The 20,502-nt window shown below is 50.5% G+C and overlaps 1 protein-coding gene across 3 annotated transcripts in view; it reads right to left on the reverse strand.

The window, feature by feature from the left end:
- Positions 1–20,502, reverse strand: part of KSR2 (kinase suppressor of ras 2) — an 87,396-nt gene that overhangs the window by 13,864 nt on the left and 53,030 nt on the right. For all 3 annotated transcript variants that reach the window (XM_058036723.1, XM_058036721.1, XM_058036722.1), the window contains 6 exons: positions 20,082–20,250; positions 17,806–17,847; positions 17,338–17,404; positions 15,804–15,852; positions 14,679–15,046; positions 909–1,005 (listed from right to left, as the gene is read on the reverse strand). In XM_058036723.1, the coding sequence (XP_057892706.1) occupies positions 909–1,005; positions 14,679–15,046; positions 15,804–15,852; positions 17,338–17,404; positions 17,806–17,847; positions 20,082–20,250 (792 nt within the window). The remainder of the gene's footprint in view (positions 1–908; positions 1,006–14,678; positions 15,047–15,803; positions 15,853–17,337; positions 17,405–17,805; positions 17,848–20,081; positions 20,251–20,502) is intronic.

Below are 20,502 nucleotides of genomic sequence, written 5' to 3' on the forward strand. Positions count from 1 at the left end.
TGTGAGGGCTCAGGACCCGAATTCCCAGCCACGGGAGGATCCTGCCCAGGATTGTTTGTTGGGACACGTCTGAGGTGTGGAAGATGCACTTGGAGTCATCCCTGGGAAATGAAAAGCATTTTTAGCTCTGGATAACGTATGTGAGCTTGGCCTTGTGGCATCATGGCACGGATTTCTCCAGGAGCTTCAGCCCTGGGAATGTTTTATGGGAACACTGGGAATGCTGGAAGTGTCCAAGGCCACGTTGGATGGGGCTTGGAGCAACCTGGGATAGTGGAAGGTGGAATGTAATGAGTTTTGAGCTCCCTTCCAACACAAACCATTCCATGATTATTCCTTTTTCCTTTCCAAGAAGGGAGGAATATCCCACCAGAAACTCCCTCACAGCAGCAATGCTGGGTTTAAACACCTGAAATTCCAGCAGGAATTCCAGCAGGGAAGAGGAGCAGTGGCCAGGATGATCCCCAAGCCCGGGGAGCCCATGGAAGCTTTGGTGCCACCCCAATTCAGCCACAGGAGAGAGGTCAAAGACACCTGGATTTTAAAACCAAGGAGTTCTATCCTGCCCAGAATCCTTGGATTTTAAAGCCAAGGAGTTCTAACCTGCCCAGAATCACTGGATTTTAAAACCAAGGAGTTCTAACCTGCCCAGAATTACTGGATTTTAAAACCAAGGAGTTCTAACCTGCCCAGAATCCTTGGATTTTAAAACCAATGAGTCCTGTCCTGCCCAGAATCACTGGATTTTAAAACCAAGGAGTTCTGTCCTGCCCAGAATCACTGGATTTTAAAACCAAGGGGTTTTGTCCTGCCCAGAATCCTTGGCCGCTCCTCTCCTGCTGCCCAGAATGACTGGACTGGGCTCTTGGCCGGGTTTTCTGCAGGATCCAGACCCCACCAGACCATACCTTCACGATTTCTTGTGCTATCTGCCTCGTCTTGTTGACATCCAGGACAATTTTGGCGTCCCTCACCACGGAGTAGAGAGTCCGTCCTTTACACAGGCTGGAAGAAAAGGGAAAGAGAAGTTACAAGCCCTTCTGGAGAAACAGCCCCAAATCATAAATAAATATATGAATAATCACAGGATTTGGGCCAGATTTTGGCCCCCTGGCTGGAGGCAGGCTGAGGATTCTGCAGGGAACTGGGGGCTCTCCCAGTTTGGCACTGGGAGGGAGCTCTCAGCACTCTTGGTTCATCCTGGTGTGCCACAAGGGACAACCTGGGCTGGCCCCTGGCTTTTCCCTGTGTCCCAACCCAGAGCAAACCACCTGGTCCTCCCACCTCTGAGTCTTTGTGCAGAACTGGTCGTGGCTTCCCCCTCCTCCTCATCCTCCTCCTCCCTCGGGATCCAAAGCTCACAGATGTAAAATGAGTCAAAAGAGGAGAGACAGGGAGGGGGGAAAAAAATCCCCCAACCCAACCCCGTGCACTGTACAATGTCCTCCAATTTTCCTTCTCGTACCAATTACAGTAAAATCTATTTACAGAGCCTTAATTACCAAAGGCAGCTGGATGGGGGGGGGGGGAGGGGGGGGAATGGATATAAACCAATTAAAAATATATTGACATTTGAATATCATAATGGAGGACGTGGGTGGCTGCTGCCTCGACTCCCGCCCACAAAAAAAGAGCTTTTTTTTTTGCTTTTCTCTATCCGCCCACGCTCATTCCAGGCAACTTTGGAAAGATGAGACTGGATACCTGTGCCTGGGAAATAAAACACCCAGCACACAGCTTGTTAAAGAGGTTTGGTGGCTGCAGATGTTGATTTGATTCTGTTCTGGTTAACAAATTTAAAGTTCTAGGGTTTCATTCCACTGCTCTCCCCCAGCTCGGCTCCACTGCTTTCCCCTCTCCCAGTTCCTCCTGCCCTGGGAATTCCAGCATGCACTGGTTTGGATTCAACCCCTGGGAGAGGTTTTGTCCTTTCTGGGTGAAAATAATCACAGAATCATAAAACAGAATCACAGGATGGTTTGGGTTGGAAGGGACTTGAGGGACCATATAATTCCAGCCCTCTGCCATGGGCAGGGACACCTTGGATGGGGCTTGGAGCAACCTGGGATGAAGAAAGTGTCCCTGCCCATGGCACAGGGTGGAATGGGATGAGCTTTAATGTCCCTTCCCACCCAAACCATTCCATGAGTCCATGAAACCCAGAAAAACCCCAAACTCCAGAAGCTCACAGATACAAAGGATCCTCCTGCTCCACATCACTCCATGGGCAGGGAGCAGAATTTTCAGGACAAGCAGTGAAACAGGAATGGGATCAATCCCCACATCCCACAGGCTTTGGAAAGACAACAGCACCCTTTCCTCACTGGAAGCATTAGGAATTGTCCTGTTGGGCACAAATGAGCTGCAGAGGGGATTTAGGGCAGCAAGTGCCTCCTCAGGGATGGTTTTCCTTGCTCAGGTGTCCCAGCACCTCCCTGAGCATCCCAGCTGGATTTATCCCTGAGGCAGCTGCACTCCCTCTGAACCATCTTCCCATCTCCTGCAGCACTTGGACTGCAGTCAAATAAGAATTTGCTGGAGATTAGGATCCAGGCACTTGGAAATCAGTGATAAAATCCTTGGGTTTCCGTAACCGGAATGAATCAAAGTGTGCAGGATAACTACGGGCATGAATTGTCCTTCCACCACCTGTGTTTTCCTACGCTAATTTGCCACATAAACCCACCAAGCTGAAAGCTCTGCCACACAACAGCCTTTTGCCACCTCCATGACCTGCCTGCACACACATGAGTTCCCCCAGCCCTTCCCAACCCCTGGAAAACACGTTTTCTCCCAGAGAAAACCTTTATACAGCCAGTTGCCTGTGATCTGAATTGGTCACAAATTGACACTGGAAATGCAATGAGTGGATTAGCACTGGAACAGGGCTGGATTCCAGCCCTACAGGGAGTTAAGACCAGCTGTTTTCCTGGTAAAGGGTTGTTTAGAGGAAAATCCTTCCATTTCTGCTTATCTGAACTGCTGAGATAACCCCGAGAGCGGAGCTTGCAGCCCTTTCTGGTGAGATTCCCATCTTTCCACTTCATTTACAGGATTTCCAAATCCTCCCCAGCGGATGGAGCCGCTGCAGGAGGACAGCCAGACCTGGGCTGGTGGCACCAGGACATGTCCCTGTCACCTCTGCTCCTCAGACCCTGGCAGAGCCATCAAAGCAGCCCAGGTGCCTCTCCCCTCCCCTGGATGAATAAATCCGAATGAATTCACCGAGCGCCCGCCACCGGCACATCCGACGCTTCTTGCTGGATAAGGAGCTGCCAACGTGGAGATAAAGCCTGGTTGATACCTTTTATGCAGCACCTGAGCCCATTCAGCCACCACCTGCAGAACCTTTTCATGGCACAGCTCCACAATTCCGCTTCTCCTCATTCCTCAATTGCTCCCCATTTGGGCAGGACAAAGAACAGCGCCCAGGGCACATTCGGAGCCTTCTGCCTTTCCACTTGGAGAGGTCCCTGCTGAGCCTGGCTTTGAGGGACACGGCTGGGGATGACAAGGCCACAAAATGCCTACGCTCGACGCCAAAAACAAGGCAGATAATTTGCATCTTCAGATGGATCCTGGGTTATTCAACGCTGAAGTGAAAACTCATAAGGAATTCTTGTCTTCTTCTCCCAAACTTCTCCGTCCCACCTGCTGGCAGAACAGGTTGATGACATGTGCCCCGGTGCCACCAGGTGACCAAATGCCATCCAGACCTGAGGTGTGACAGGGACAGAGATGCAGAGATCCTTCTGGGAGTCCTCAGGAGTGCACCTCATCCCATGGCATATCCATATCCACATCCCGGTGCCTTTCCCGGCATCAGGACAGGCCCAGCTCCATCCTGCTGCAGATGTCACTCTCAATTCAAAATGAGTTTTTGAAGTGTTCAGCCAAGCAAGCCAAATCCCAAATTGCTTTATAAACACTCTGCATTCCCAACGTGGGCTGGAGACATCAGCAGCGGGAGCAAAGCCAAGGCGGCTCGCAGAGGAACAATTTGGGATGAGGGAGGAAGAGCTGGAGCACTGCCTCGGGTGTTTGTGTTGTTCCATGGGAAAACAGTCTCATCCCTCTTCCACCGCCTGGGGATTTTTACCCCTCTCTGCAATATTGATGGTCATCAGCTCTGCACTGGTGGCCAACACCTCTACTTTGGTGGTCATTGTCTCTACACTGATGGCCATTACTCCTGCACTGGTGGCCAACTGGTGGCAACCACCTCTACACTGATGGTCATCAAGTCTACACTGATGGCCATCACCTTTACATTGATGGCCACCACCTCTATACTGATGGTCAATGTCCCTACACTGGTGGCCAACACCTCTACATTGGTGGTCATTGTCTTTACATTGATGGCCATTACTCCTACACTGGTGGCCAACACCTCTGCTATGGCCACCACCTCTATACTGATGGTCAATGTCCCTACACTGGTGGCCAACACCTCTACATTGGTGGTTGTTGTCTCTACATTGACGGTCATTACTCCTACACTGGGGGCCAACACCTCTGCTTTGATGGCCACCACCTCTACACTGGTGGCAATCACCTATACACTGATGGTCTTCAAGTCTACACTGATGGCCATCACCTCAATACTGATGGTCATTGTCTCTACACTGGTGGCCATTGCCTCTACCTTGATGACCACCACTTCTGTCCTGGTGACCATCACCTATACAGTGATGGTCGTCACCTCTACATTGATGGCCATCACCTCTACACTGGTGGTCATCACCTCTACCTTGATGGCCACCACCTCTACAGCAATACTCATCACCTCTACATTCATGGCAATCAATAAGTCAATGGCCAACACCTTTCTGTTGATGGCCAAGAACTTTACACTGATGGTCATCACCTCTACACTGATGGCCACCACCTCTGCACTGGTGGCCATAACGCTACATTGATGGCCAACACCTCTGCAAGGATGGAGGTTCCATCCTGTCCCCTGCTCAGGAGCAGGGATCATCCTGAGCCAAGAGTTGTGGGGCACATTCCATCACTCCAGGAGCTTTGTGCTTCCCTTCCCTCTTCCCATCCCCTTAAACACCCATTCAATTAAAGAGGTGATAAATGCCAGACCCGGGGAAGTTCATGCTGGGATATGGATTTATAGGGAAGCAGCTCGGATACCATGGAGACAGCCAGCACTATAGACCCAGGGGAGACACTGGAGAAGAGAGCGAGGTGGGGAATTAATAAAAAATGCTTTAATATAAAAATACCTCTGCTCCCAGGTTACATCTGTGCTGGAAGAAAAGACACGGCAAAGGATGCTTGGATGCTCCCACATTCCCCAGCAGTTTACCCACTTTGAGGTTTTCATGGAAAAAGGATCCTTTGGGGAATGTTAAGAAAGAAACAGCAACAGGAACCACTGAGCCAGGACTTATTTGATTTCATTTGAGCAGGACCAGAGAGGGAAAGAAGGAGCTCTGCACATTCCAGCACGTTCCTGACTTATTTAGGAAGTTTTCCAGCTGCTCCCATATATTGGCTTGTTTTTCTCTTTTCCCTGCGTCTAGCAACAGTTCTTTTGGAGCTCAACAGCTCCTGAGGTGTTTCACACAAAGGAAAATTGAACAAGGCTGTAAGAGCAGCAATGGGAGAGCTTTAGGTTCATTTTTAGCCCAAGGTTTTGTTTTCCTCTAAATGGATAAGGAATTTCGCCCCCTTGATTCCCTGCCAATGCCAGAGCCAGCAGTGGCAGCATCCAGTCTGAAATACCTCAACCCTCTACATCCAAACTCCACAACCATGACCAGGGAGGAAAAATTAGGACATGAGGGAAAATTTCTTCACTGAAAGGGTTGTCAAGCCCTGGCACATCCCTGGAGTCCCCATCTCTGGAGGATTTAACAGCTCTGTGTGGATGTGGCACCTGGCGACACGGATCAGTGGTGGCCTTGGCAGTGCTGGGGGAATGGTTGGAATTGATGATCTCAAGGATCTTTTCCAATCCAAACAATTCTGTGCTTCGACAGAAGCAGCAGCCAAAACTCAGTGCCAGAAAAGGCGTGACCTGAGCATCCAGCAGATCCCAGCCCCTCCAGGCTGGAAATACTCATCTCACCCAACCCCATTCCAATAAATCCAATGGGAAGATGGGGAATTCAACTCCTGCCATTTCAAGCAGAGCCCATGTCCCCATCCTGGAGATGGCAGAGACCCTCCTGCTCCTCATGGAGGAGCCCCTGCAGAGCCAAACCAGCAGGAGGAAACAGAAAAGCCCTGGAGAGTCAACGCTCCCCTCATCCCGCTCTCTCCAGCCGATGGAAGCACTGGCTTTTGATGGATATTACTTAGGCAGCAAAATTTCCCTGCCGGCAGCTGGCACGCGAGATAACTACAGCCAAACCACAAGCGCTGCAGGAGGAGGAGGAGGAGGAGGAAAAGGAGGAGGAGGGGGATCTGCCTCCCCGAAAAGTAGCTCCAACTCCATCGTCGCCTCGGAAAAAAACAAGTTCTTTGGAAAAAGCCAACTCCATGCATTTTTATTTGGAGGAAATAGAGGAGACGAGCTCTTCTCCAGCTGCGGGGAGAAGAGCTCGGAGCCAGGTGAATGCAAAGCAGCCCCTGGGGCTTAGCTAAAGCCAGGCTTGCAAACAAGTCATCCGAAAAAGCTCCGTGCTCCAGGTGCCACTTGCTGTCTTTGGAAAGGACGCGCTCGGAATCGGCTCTGAGAGGGAGGGTTGGGTGCACAGGGATGAGTGGAGGCGCCTCGACCTCCTTGTCTCTGATATATTCTCTGCACTGTTCTGAACTTCAGGAAGGAAAATAAATTCTTTTAAAAGCCCTTTTGGAGAAAGGAAAGAAACTTTGGATTGAGTCAGCTGCTTCCCTGCAACCACTTCGGAATAGTAATAATGATCATTATTAATAAAAAGTTAATGCTGCTGTGGCAGGAAGGATCTGTTTCTTTGGCTAGGCAGCGTGCCAGCACATGGATCACCCACAGGCAGCCCTGCTCTGTCCCAAAGAGAATCCCAGGCACTGAGGATGCTCAGAAAAAATTCAGGAATGATGCTGGGATGTCACTCAACAGGGACGGGAAGAGCTGGCACGAGCGGAAGGGCTTTTTGGGATCATCTCTCAGCGGGGCACTTAATCAAAGGCATTTCCTTAAATCCCTTCCTCTCCAGCACAGCAAATCCTGCTGTGTTAAGCACTTTCCCAGAAAAATCAGGGCCAAACCAGCAATCCTTCCATGGCATTTGGAAACACTCTTAAAGCACAAAGGAAAACTTCCCCCCTGGAGCATCCTCCACGTTAAGGAGCCGCCGGTGGCGGGGATTTGATGCTCCAGTGGGTAAGGAAAGCTCAGCCAGCCCCACATCAAACACAGAGGATCAAGCTGCTGCTTTTCCCCATTCCCAACCATCTTCCTGGCTCGGGATATTCCCTCCCCAAGCTGCTGCCTGCCCGTGGAAGATATATCCAGGTTTAATGTATATATTAATTCACATATCGACTTTGCCGTTGTCAGTCGTTATCAAGATTTATCCTGGCTGATGGGCTGGCATCGATTGGCAGGGAGTGCATTCCCACGGGTCAATCCATTCTGATCCACAGCCTGGCATGAAGTCGATCCCTATTTATTATATGATCTACGAGCTCCATTAACTGCCAGGGAAGGGAATGTGGCGGAAAAGTAGGAAAAGGGAAAACAACAGAGGCAGAGGAGAAGGGTCTGGTTCCCAAAGTGTCAGGACCCAGGACATCCCTCTGGCTGTCCTGAGCAGCCAAGACCCCTGCCAGGGGGCAAAGAGACCCTGGCACAGAGCCCAAAACACCTGTGGGTTTGATTATGACCCATGGAGCAAATTACCAACCTTAGATGAAGATCAGCAAGCCATGACAGTTTTAGTAGAATAATAGTGAAGTTATCATGGAGTGGAAAAGTAGGTTTTGGGGTTTTGGTATGGGGGTTCAGGAGGCAAGATGGAGGGAACTGGGCACATCCAGCCTTTCTCCTTCTTCTTCTTGGCCTCCATCTTCTGCTGTGATGGTGGCACTTACAGGTTGGTTTGGAGTAGAAGCTCACTGTCTAACATAGGTGATAGGTATTGGGAAGTGATTGTAAACATTGTACATGTAGTTTTTAGTATAAAGACATAACACCACCCTGGGGGCAGGCAGAATGCCTGGAACTGTCCTGCTGGATGGACCTCAGCAAGGCAGGAGAAAATTTTTTATAGATAAGAAACAATGAACAATCTTGAGACCAAGAAATGAAGAGCTCTGACTCCTTCTTCAGGCACCAGGCTGGGAAAAGAGACTTTCTAACTTTTCTTGGGATCACTCTGACCAGCTAGAGATCCCGACACCAAAGTGGGTGTTGGAACATGGATGGGGTTAGGGGGGGCAGGAATCCATGGGTTCCCTTCCCAAAATACAGCTGGGAGCGGGGACAGAAGGGCAGGAGCTGAAAGGCACTTTGAAAATGCTCCAGGATCAAAGCATGGAATGGTTTGAGTGGGAAGAGACCTTACAGATTATCTCATCCCACCCCTGCCATGGGCAGGGACACCTTGCACTATCCCAGGATGCTCCAAGCCCTGGCCTGGAGTGCTTCCAGGGATGGGGCAGCCTCACAGCAAAGAATCTGTTCCCAAAATCCCATCTAACCCTGCCCTCTGTCCATGGGAAGCCATTCCCTGTGTCCTATCATTTCATGGCTCCAGCCTGGCATGGAGGAAAAACAAGGTGGCAACTCTGTGCCTCAGTTTCCCTCCCACTGAACAGGATTTAGAGCTTCTCCTTCAATTCCCAGCGCAGGAAGGATGGATGGGAGGATTCATTTAAAGTCCATTGTGGAGGAAAATCCAATTTCATAGAACCCTACAATGGTTTGGGTTGGAAGAGACCTTACAAATCCTCTCAATTCCAACCCTTGCCACGGGCAGTGGTGCCACTCAGATTGCCCAGGGCTCCATTCCTCCTGACATTGTTCCTTCAATCTGTGGTTTGTTAAAGCTCAAAGGACAATTTGGATGCCCTGGAGGGAACAGGGAGCTGGCTGCAAGCACCATGAACATCCACAGGGAAAAACCAGACCCCCCCAATCTGTTCCATCTTAATGCCATGGCTTCCACCCTTCCCCTTTCCTCCTATCCTTCAAATCAGGTTAAACATCCCCAGCTTCCTGAGCATTAAGATTTGCAAGCCCCAAATCCTTCCCAGCTGGGCTGTGCCTGTAAAGGTCAGGAGATCTGGCACTGGGAGAGGCTAAAGCTGAGCTTTGTCCAGAGGGAGCAAGCTCCAGGGATGGGAGAGCATCCCTTGTGAAGGGCTTGTTCCTCCCAGCAGCAGAGCCAAACATTAAATATTGGCAAAATCCAGCATGGAAATCTATTATAAAATCAAAGTCAACCCCAGTATTTGGTCCATGCACTAAAGTTATCCATGAATAAACAGCTGAAGTGCTTTGGATATTCCTCCCATCCCTCACCCTCATGTCTTCCCTATTAATTAGTGCCAGGGAATGTGTTCCTGTCATTAAAACCTGCTTTCCACAGAGAAAAAAGAGCAAACTCTCATTTCATCTTCGGTACCTCATGTAAGGACAGGAACTGGGTTTATCTCCACCCCCTCCCCACCACCAGCAGCTCCAGGGAAGGGTTTAGGAGCTGCTCCCTCTCCAGCAGAAACCTTCCAAGTTCCTCTGCTCCAAAGGCACTTTCAACAAATTAATTCTCTTTACACAGTTCTGCCAAGGTCAGGTTAATTCCTAATGTTCCTCAGTGTTCTCCTTGGTCTTCCCAGCAGGGACATAAATCATGGGCACACAGCCCTGGTGGCATCACCAGTGGCACCCTGGACTGTTGGAGTCACCCTGGTGTGACAAGAGAGGGGTCAAATCCCAGACTCCTTGCACAAGATCCAAAAGTCACATTGGAGATTTTAACTAAAAAACCAAGGAATCCTGAAAAAGCTACCCCAAATCCCCCTCACGAGCCAGCATGAGCTCAAAGCCCAGGCAAACTCCAGCTCAAACCTTCTCCCAGACTGGATAACCTCTCTCCCTTCTCCCAAACAACATTCCCAACCACCAGGAGCCCCAAGGAGCTGCATGCAGTGCGCTGATCCCCTGCTTCCACAACAGACCCAAGGAGCACCTGGAAGCATCAATAAGCATCAAGTCCCCCCTTTTTTTTTCATCAGGATGAACACCAGGATCCTAAAATGTGGGAGGCTCTGCCTTCATGGGTGGCTGGAGCCATTTCATTGGGATTAAGAAAGGACTTTATCCTTGGAAATGCACTTTGGTGGCTGAGGCTTTACCTCTGCTCCTGCTTTGGGGACCAGGAGCCCCAGGGAGCTGAGTTTACCCAGGCCTGGCTTTGTCACACTCCCCAGCAGCAAAACCAACTCGTTATTCCAACAAAAGGAGTTTTTCCAGCCCTTCCATCCCTCCCAGCCGAGGACTCTGCCGCCGTTTCCCGCTCAAAGCACCGAGGCTCAAAGCACCCACTCCTGCTCCATACTAATTAAGATGGATGTTAATTGTCCCCAGTGCTCATTACCCAAGAGAAAACCCATTAGCAGCTCTGATGGAACCGTTCCCTGCGCTCGCCACCTCCCACTGCTGAAAAATGCTGGATTTCTGCTTTTCTGTCGTGTTAAGAGACAACTCAGGAGTCATGGAATAGTTTGGGTTGGAAGGGACCTTAAAGCCCATCCAGTGCCACCCCTGCCATGGGCAGGGACACCTCCCACTGTCCCAGGCTGCTCCAAGCCCTGTCCAGCCTGGCCTTGGGCACTGCCAGGGATGGAATTCCCTGGAATTCCTCCCCACCCTGCCAGGGAACAATTCCCAATTCCCAATATCCCATCCATCCCTACCATCTGGCACTGGGAGCCATTCCCTGTGTCCTGTCCCTCCATCCCTTGTCCCCAGTCCCTCTCCAGCTCTCCTGGTGCCCCTTCGGGCCCTGCAAGGGGCTCTGAGCTCTCCCTGGAGCCTTCTCTTTTCCAGTCTCAATCCCACTGTTTTTATCATTGATGAAGATATTAAACAGTGCTGGTCCCATTTATCCCTAAAAAAATGTTAATATAGTGTTATATATCCCTAAAAACGTTAATATAATGTAAAATCATATTTTTAACCCCAAATCTCCCACCCTCAGCCAGCTGCTGCCTCAGTTTCCCCTTCCATTTTTTCCCCCCTGTGGGCCGTGCTGTTTGGATGGGGAAATTTCTTTGTGCTAATGAGACGATCCCTGAATATCACAGGCAATCAGGAAGGAAAACGTCGGGATGGGGAAAAGTAAAAATAAACCCAGCTATAAATAACCAACCCCCTTCCGGCAGCGCCGGTGGCACGGCGTGGTGAAGCCCCTTCCCAGGGACACACAGCTGCTCCCCGACGTGCAGGGAAATGGAGATTTCTGCAACAGCCACAAGGAATTGCTGGGATTTTGTGGGAAAAACGGCCTCGAGTGGCCACTTGTGGGCTCCCGGGGGAAAAGTGGTGACCCAGAAAGTCCTGCCCTGGGAGTGGGCACAGGGAGGGTGAGGAAATCCTGATATCCTGGGTTCATAGACTTAATGCCCTCCTCAGGCAGCTGGGAATGATTTGCCACACTCCAAATAAAGTCTTGTTTAAAGTTATTCCCATAAACCTGCAAGGAAACCTCAGGTTCCTTTGGGAATGTCCCATTGGAAGAGTGACGCTCCCCCAGTGCCACCTCCTGGACCATTCCCAGGATCCTGGACATTCCACACTGTCCCCTTCCCATCTCATTCCCTACAACACCCCAGCAGCAGTTCTCATGGCAGAAAAGCCCCCAGGGTGTCACCTCCATTAGGAAAAACCTGAAATGTCCCATTGGAAGAGTGATGCTCCCCCAGTGCCACCTCCTGGACCATTCCCAATATCCTACACCATTCCCAGGATCCTGGACATTCCCACAATGTCCCCTTCCATTCTCATTCCCTACAAACCCAAGCAGCAGCTCTCATGGCAGAAAAGCCCCCAGGGTGTCACATCCCTTAGGAAAAACCTGAAATGTGGATGGGAGGGAAAGCTCCACATGGTGAGAAGGCTTTTCCCCACACCATAGACTTCCCAAAAATGTTCAGCCAAGGATGGACCAGACAAGGAGTGCCAGCACAAGAGCAAGGAAGCACCCTTGGATGTAGGGATTGGATCAGACATAAGGAAAAGTTTTCCCCAGTGAGGGTGGGCAGGTCCTGGCACAGGGTGCCCAGAGCAGCTGTTTCCTATCCAGGTTTCTCCAAGCCCTGTCCAGCCTGGCCTTGGGCACTGCCAGGGATCCAGGGGCAGCCACAGCTGCTCTGGGCACCCTGTGCCAGGGCCTGCCCACCCTGCCAGGGAACAATTCCTCATTCCCAATATCCCATCTAACCCTACTGTCCTTTGGTTTAAAGCTGATATTGGTTCAACTTTCAAAGGATGCAGATAAAAGTGGGTTGTAAGAAGAAGGAAACGATGCCTGGAAATGTTGTGAGCTTGGGTTATATTTTGGGCAATTTAAAACATTTACATTTTGACCTTAAAAAACAAGACCAAGTGCAGCTGGAAGAGGAACAGGACGAGCAGAGCTCCATGTTCCTCACATTAATTCACCAGGTTGCAGCAGCACACAGACTGATTTTGTCCAGCTGTCAAAAATGGCACCTTTCTGCTTTTACAGAAAGACCCATTTGAATAGAAAATGGAAGAGAAAACACTCCAGGGCTCAAATTAAAAATAAAAGAAGAAAAATTTTAGAAAATCAAGGAATAAATTTCCCAGGTTTTGCTATTGAATAGCCCTGAAAAGCTGAGCAAATGGGGGCTGCAGGGGGACGGGATGGAGACGCCGCCTTTTCCTTTGGGAACGCACTGTGACACACGGATGGGGGCTCTGACTCATCCATCAATACATGTGTTTGCACACTTTCCCAAAAGCTTTTGGCCTGGAGCTACCCAATAGATGGAAATGCTGCGGAATTTTCCCCAGATGGCTCCTTTTTGGTCCCTGAATAAAAGGCGTCGTTTTTTCCAGTCGCCAGCTGGGGAGAGCTGGTCTCGCTTTGGAGTCACCCTGACCCCAGAGGGTGAAACCCCCAAGGCAAACATCATCCCCAAACCCACCAAGCAGGGATGAGGTAACGCAAATTTGGGGTGAAACCCTTTTGTTTTGGACAAAGAGGGAGCAGAACACCTGCAGAGCCGCCCCATCTGGGATCAGGGACTGGGAGGTGACACTTTCAAGGGAAAATTAGGGACATTAGGGAAAGATGATGCAATATTTCATCACTGATGGCTGTTGGTGCCATTCCACTGCTTTTTGAAATGTTGCCAGGAGGAAAATTCAACCTCACCTTGGAGAAACTTCTCTGGGAGAAAATAACCCAGGGTGGGATGAAAAACAGGACTATGTCCTGTCCATGGCTGAAAGCATGGTCTGGAGGTGAAGGAAATCACAGAATTCCCTGGAACAAATGCATTTCCCATGAAAACAGCTGCTCTGGGAGAACTTGCAGCCACTTTGCCTTCAGGCCAGATGGGATTTTTTGCCCAACCAAGCGTGGATTACACTGGGAGACTCTGTGCTGCATTCCCATTGAGAATGGGGTGAGGGCAGGTATTTAGGAATGCCATGAGACCAAGAAAGCTGTGGAGGTGTTGGGTGGTCTGGAAGCCCCTAAATCCCACCTCACTACCCTGAGAGTTGCAAGGAGCCTCCCAGACTTCCAGTGCCCAAAGGGACTCCAGGAGAGCTGGAGAGGGACTGGGGACAAGGGATGGAGGGACAGGACACAGGGAATGGCTCCCAGTCCCAGAGGGCAGGGCTGGATGGGATATTGGGAATTGGGAATTGTTCCCTGGCAGGGTGGGCAGGCCCTGGCACAGGGTGCCCAGAGCAGCTGTGGCTGCCCCTGGATCCCTGGCAGTGCCCAAGGCCAGGCTGGAATAACCTGGGATAGTGGAAGGTGTTAAAGCCCTGGATTGGCTTTAAGGTCTCTCCCAACCCAAGCCAAACCATTCCATGATTCCATGTTGTTTCATGGAATAAACAAATCATTCCTGTCCAGAACTCCTCTCCTACAGAAGAATGACCTGTCTGGACAGACCTTTGGATTTGCTGTGTCCTCCACAACACAAATCCCAATACATGGAGAACATGGATGCAGCACATGGAGAACACCCCTTCCTTAGGGGAGAAAACTCAAAACAACAGCACCACTGGACTGAAGGAAAAATACAGGGAAAACGTCGTAGACAACTTTTATGAAAAATCCTTTCCTTAAGATTTTTCCTTCTGAGAAGCTGAGAAGCCCCAGGAACAAAATGTAAACATTGATTATCTGCTGTTGTGGAATGCAACGAGTGCATCTGTGATTGGTCTCATGTTGGTTTGTTTGTAATTAATGGTCAATCACAGTCAGCTGGCTCGGACTCTTTGTCCAAGACAGAAGCCATTGTTACCATTCTTTTTCTATTCTTAGCTAGCCTTCTGATGAAACCTTTTCTTCTATTCTTTTGGTATAGTTTTAATGTAATATATATCATAAAACAATAAATCAGCCTTCTGAAACATGGAGTCAGATCCTCGTCTCTTCCCTCAACCTGAGACCCCTGTGAACAGCATCACAGGAAAATGCATTTTTCAGACGGAGAAAACAAATTTTTGGACATAAAGAAACAAGCCCAACCTGGTGATGATGGCGAGGTGGGGAGGGCTCATGCAGGCCCCCATGAAGAGCACCACGTTCTCGTGCCGGGTCTGGCGGTAGGCCATGACCTCCCTCTTGAAGGCCTTGAGCTGGTCCTCGTTGTCGCGCTCGATGTCGATGAGGCGGATGGCCACCTCGCCGTGCCAGCGCCCGTGGAACACCTGCCCGAAGCGGCCCTTGCCGATGAGCTCGCCGATCTCCAGCTGCTCGAAGGGGATGTCCCACTCCTGCAGGAAGATGCTGGTCTGGCTGGCCTTGCGCGGGAAGTTGCGGGCCGAGAGCAGCGACAGGTTCATCTCCTCAAAGTCGTCCTCCGACTCCTGCACCTCCTCGGCGCCTTCCTCGTTCTGGGGTGGGCAAAGGGCATGGGGAACCATAAACCAGGGAGGAAACTGCAGGAAAAACCCCACTGACCCAATTCCTCCTTGTTCAGACCCACAGGAACCAGGTAGGGGCCTTCCAACGCCAATGAAGCACCCCTATTCCACACAAAGTTGGCAGAATCCAAGATTTTCATAGAATCATGGAATTCTTTAGGTTGGAAAAGCCGTCTGGGGTAGACTCCAAGCCTTCCCCAGCACTGCCAAGGCCACCACAACCCCATGTCCCCAAGTGCCACAAGCACAAGGCTTGAAATCCCTCCAGAGCTGGGGACTCCACCGCTTCCCTGTGGAGCCATTTAACTCCATCCTGGGGCTAAATTTGAGATTCTGACCCATCAGAGATTTAATTAATTTGTCTCAAAACAGCTTCATCCTCCCCCAGCTGAGCTGTGCTCTGTTAATTCTCATTATTCCCAGACCCCTTGATGGTCCATTTAGGCTTCCTACAGGATTTACAACATCCTTTAAAAGCTCCATCCCCATCTTCCTTCTCCTTTCCTTCCCTCCCACCGCATTTTTAATGCCTCCTAAAAAACCTCATTGAATTCCAAACTCGAGGCCCAGGAGGGTCCCTCTCCATGGGGTGGGGACACGGATGTCTGGACTTTAATTCAATTATCAGCAATTCCACTGCACAGATGGGAAACGTCTCCATTTCCTAGGAAATGTGCCCCAAGATATCCTTAAAACCAAGGCCCATTAAGCACAGGAGCCATCTCACCTCCGAGGTGGGCTCCACTTCAATTTGAAGCAATGGGTTTCCTTCCAGGCTGTTAAAAGAATTATGGAATTAACACCATGGAAAAACACCGGGATCTGGGGAGCAGTCCCTCTTCCTGCCCCGGGGATAAAGGGATCAGAGAGGAGAAGGTGTCACTAACCCAGGGAAAGGGACAGATTTACCCCCCCGCCACTGACTCTGACCACACTTGAGGCATTTTCAGGGATTTCTAAGATATTTTTGCAACCAACCCCAGCCAAAGCAGAAGTGCAGAAGGAAAGAAAAGGAGTTTTTCTATCATTTTGGAGAAGTGGAGGGTTCAGAGGTTCTCTCTCTGCAGTAAAGCACCCAAATCTGACTGGTTTTCCAGTTCTTTTCCTTCCCTGTTCACTCAGCACCTCCCACCCCCAGGTCCATGGGGTCTGCTGCTCCTGACAATTAACGGGGAATTAGGGAAATTCTGAACGAGGGATCAGCTGGAACAGCTCGGGTGGTTCCAAACATCATATAAATATATTATAAATTATCATTATTAATCCCTTCCCAGGGGAATTATGCTCCCAGGCCACTCGGACATGGCGATCCTACAAGTCCTATCCCATTCCACGGCCACTAAAGACTATAAATCCCAGGATCCTACAGAAAAGGAGTCAATCTTGGTATTTTGAGCAGCTTGGGAAGACCAAGTGGCCGCAAAGCATCTCCATGGATGGGTGGTTTGCAGGAGCAGCCAGCTCCTCATTGCTATCCCTGGCACAGATTCCTGTCTCCAGAGGATCCAGAAAAGTTTGACCCAGACGAGACCAGGATGGCTCCCATGGGATATTTTCAGTGGGGGGAGCCAGAATTACAGATTTTGGATATTGAAAGCTGTTCCTCCCCAAAAACCCTGTCTTGACACCTTCATTTAGGCAGGGGTGAAAAAAAAGGGCTTTGGCTTCACCATTTTTCCATCAATTCCCAAGGGACAGTGGTTCCATCCTTTGCTCCACTGGATCCCCAGTGAAATTTGGAGGGTGTGGATGAGCCAGCTTAAGTGGTCCCTTAAACCCCTGGCTTGTGAAATCCTTCCAAAATGGCCTTTAGAGCAAGGATCAGGAGGAACAGAGCAGTAGAATGTTGCTGCTGGAGCAGCACAGGCTCCAGGACATCAAGGAATGGTGGATTTCGGCTCGACCTGCTGGGGAGGGATGGTTCTAACACTGATAAGAGGCTGCTTTTCCCAAGTCTCAGCCCAAAGTTTATTGTGCTTGAAAATATTAGAAGTGGCAAAGATATGCTGGTTATCTGCTTTTAATTTAATTATAATTCAATTATAATTTAATTAATCCTTTGGGCTTGGGCTTTTTAGACTGAAATCTGGTTTTTTGCTAACAGTGAAGAGCTGTGAGTTATAAATTAACCCTTTGCCTTCCTTCTCAACCTTCGAGGGCTCTGGGGTTTTATCTGGAGCACCTGAGCCCCCAAGGCCAGGGGAGCACCCTGGAGGATTTGGGGTGCAGAGGGACGGGGATGGGCAGGGGGAGTCACTCACATGGGGTTGGAGGTGACGGGGTGCAGGACGACCTGTGGGGCTCGGGTCGGCGTCTCAGGCACCACATCTGGCAACAAGAGAGAGGAGTCAGAGACCTCTGGGGGCATCCAGGGAAGTTAAACCCCACCCTGCACCCCCAGGTCACGTTTAGGGACACCCTGAGTAGGGCTGGGGGTCACTCAGGGCCACCCAACCCTGCAGCATCAATGGGCTTGGAGGAGAAATCCCACCCCAGCACGACCTCCATGGCACAAATCCAGGGGTTTGGAGGGCTGGCCATGCACCCATCCCCACCAGGAGAAACTCCAGCGTCCAAGGAGAAACTTCCAGAGAGCCTTACCCATGCACCCATCCCCACCAGGAGAAACCCCAGCGCCCAAGGAGAAACTTCCAGAGAGCCTTACCCATGCACCCATCCCCACCAGGAGAAACCCCAGCGCCCAAGGAGAAACTTCCAGAGAGCCTTACCTGGGAAAATGAACTGCTGCTTGTACTTGTAGTAATGGGAGGCTGCAAAAGAGGAACAAGGGCTCAACACTGACCTGTGGAGCTGGAAAAGCTCCAGCCTGTGCCCAGTTCTTCACCAAGAAACCTCAACCCCAGTTGTGTGAACCCCTCCTGTGTGATCCAACCTCTCCCACTTCCATATCTCCATATGGAATAGTCCATATTCCAAAATGGCACATAGGATGCCCAGGTCAAAAAATTAAGACTTTTTCGGGATTATAACTCGATTTCCCCCCCCCCACATCTTCTCTTCTGCACCATTTGGAGAGTGTCAATGTCATCAATGAAGGTTTGGACACCAGTTTGCCAGCAGGGTGAGAGTCCTGGCCCTCAGGTGGGATTTGGGAACCTCTTGGCATCATGGAGACGCCAAGTGATGGGTTTGGAACTGCTGCCCATTTGGGCCACATTCCACCCTTTTTTCCCTTCTTTGGAGCTGTGTCCATCCTGGAAGGAGTTCCAGGAGCCACCATCCAAAATCAGAGTTTGGAGAGGCTCTGGGTGTTGCGAACATCCACTGGCTCCCATCTCCAGCCCAAGGATTGATCCATGAGCAGGCATGGGTGTGAAGAACTCAGAGCTGTTGAGGCCACCAGAGGTTGGCAGCAGCTCAGAATTCACATCCTTATCTCCAGGACCCCAAGGGCCATGGCTCAGCTTCTCCCCTGTAGCTCAGAGACCCCAAAGATCGACCTCAGCCCTGCAGCAGGACCTGAGCCAACATCAAAGGAGCCTGGAAGGTAATTCCAGCAGGAGAAGGTCACCGTGTCGCCATTTCCAAGCTCAAATCCTAATCCCTGAGATGATCATCCTGATGGGATAAACCACAGAAAAATTCCTGGCTGGGAAGATGAAAGCAGGGTAAGTCCTGCTTTGGGTCCCATTCTGCTCCTGACAGGAATAAAACAGGACAGCCAGAAGTGTCCCAGCATCCCAGAGATCTCCTCTTCCCTCACCAGCTCTGTTTTGGGAGCAGGTGGACACAGTTCCAGGAGTGATGCTGAGCCATTCCCTCCTGGAAGGGACCTTCCCTGGAACAGCAGGACATCCCAAAGGAAGGCAGACAGGAGGAGCTTTTTTGGGTCATCTTCCATAACTCCTGTGTCCCGCAGCCACCACAACCTCCCTGCCTCTCCCACCACCCCTGAAGAGATGGAGCTCCTGGAGCAGATGGATCCCAGGTCCAGATTCCATGGGACAAGCCACGTCAGACATTCCCAGAATCATCTGTCACCCCACAACCCACTGGGGACCCATCACTCCAAAAAAACGTCAGGGTGACCCCAATTTACCCTACTAGAGAGAGCAGCCCCTGGTTTCTGTTTGTGCCTGAGGTAAAATGTCATGGAAAATCCATGGAAAATGGAAAATCCATGGGAAAATGGAAAATCCATGCCTGGAAAGGCTTTGTAGCCTCAAGAGCCGCCGAAGTTGGTCTGGCTCCAACCTTGGAGGATTCCACAACTGGATCAAGCCTTGGGCTCTAACTCTTCTTCAAGCAAGAGGTTTGACCAGAGACTCCCAACCTTAATTATCCAAAACTCATCTTTTCTCCTCATTTCTACTTCCACCTTCTCCCAACCTGTCAGAACTCAGTGCATCCCTCTGGGTGTCCAGAGTTGCCGAGGACCCCGCCAGGGGGCTCAGAGACACTGGCACACAGCCCAGAACACCTGGAGATTTGATTTTGACCCTTGGAGCAAGTTACCAGCTTTGTACGAGGACGTGAAAGTCACACAGGTTTGAATGGTGTAATAACAAAATGATCACAGGGGGAAAATGTAGATTTTGAGATTTTTGGTATGGGGGTTATGAGGACAAGATGGAGGAATCTGGGTGTGTCCAGCCTTTCTTTCTTCTTCTTGTTCTCCATTTTCTGCAGTGACATTGGCACTTTGGGATTGGTTTAGAGTAGAAGTGCACTGTCTACCATAGGTGATAGGTATTGGGAATTAAGTGTAAATATATTATAGGTAGTTTGTAGTATAAAAGGACAACACAGAGTGCCTGTGGCTGCCCTGCTGAGCAGATCTCAGCTGGGCAGAAAGAAAATTTTATAGATAAGAATTAATAAACAACCTCAAGATTGAAATGTGAAGAGTCCAGACTCGTTCTTCAGCTGCGCGGGCTGACGCAGAGACATCCTGCACATCTGGGGGCAGCAATTTTCACCCACCCCCCACATCCCAAGGACACCCCAGGACACAGGTGGGGACACGGGGAGAGGGTGGCATTACCTGGCAGGTTGAACTGCTTCTGCTGGCGTGGGCACTGCGGGGACGGGTGCAGCGGGGACGGCGGGGTGGCGCTGGGCGGCAGCGGTGGCGCTGGCGAGGACGGCGTGGACGACGTGGTGGACGAGGGGTTGCTGCTGGAATCTGGCTGGTAGGGCACTGGGATGTGGTCCTGAGGGACACAGGGAAGGAGGGAAAGGAGAGGTAGTGGTGAGAGCAGCGCTGGTTGGTGTCACTCCAAGGTGCAAAGGACCACGGGTGACAAAGGACATTGTGGCATTCACGTTCTCTGAGAAATCACTTTGTCCAGGAGTTTTCTCCTGGGAAGCTGAGAAGCCTCAGATAAAAGGAAAACAATTCTTATCTAATTTGCTTCTCCTGTGTTTTGCTGCTGTGGAATGAGTTTGGAGATTGTTTACCCACA

Source organism: Melospiza georgiana, chromosome 18 (genome assembly GCF_028018845.1).
Source record: "Melospiza georgiana isolate bMelGeo1 chromosome 18, bMelGeo1.pri, whole genome shotgun sequence".
Classification (NCBI taxonomy): domain Eukaryota; kingdom Metazoa; phylum Chordata; class Aves; order Passeriformes; family Passerellidae; genus Melospiza; species Melospiza georgiana.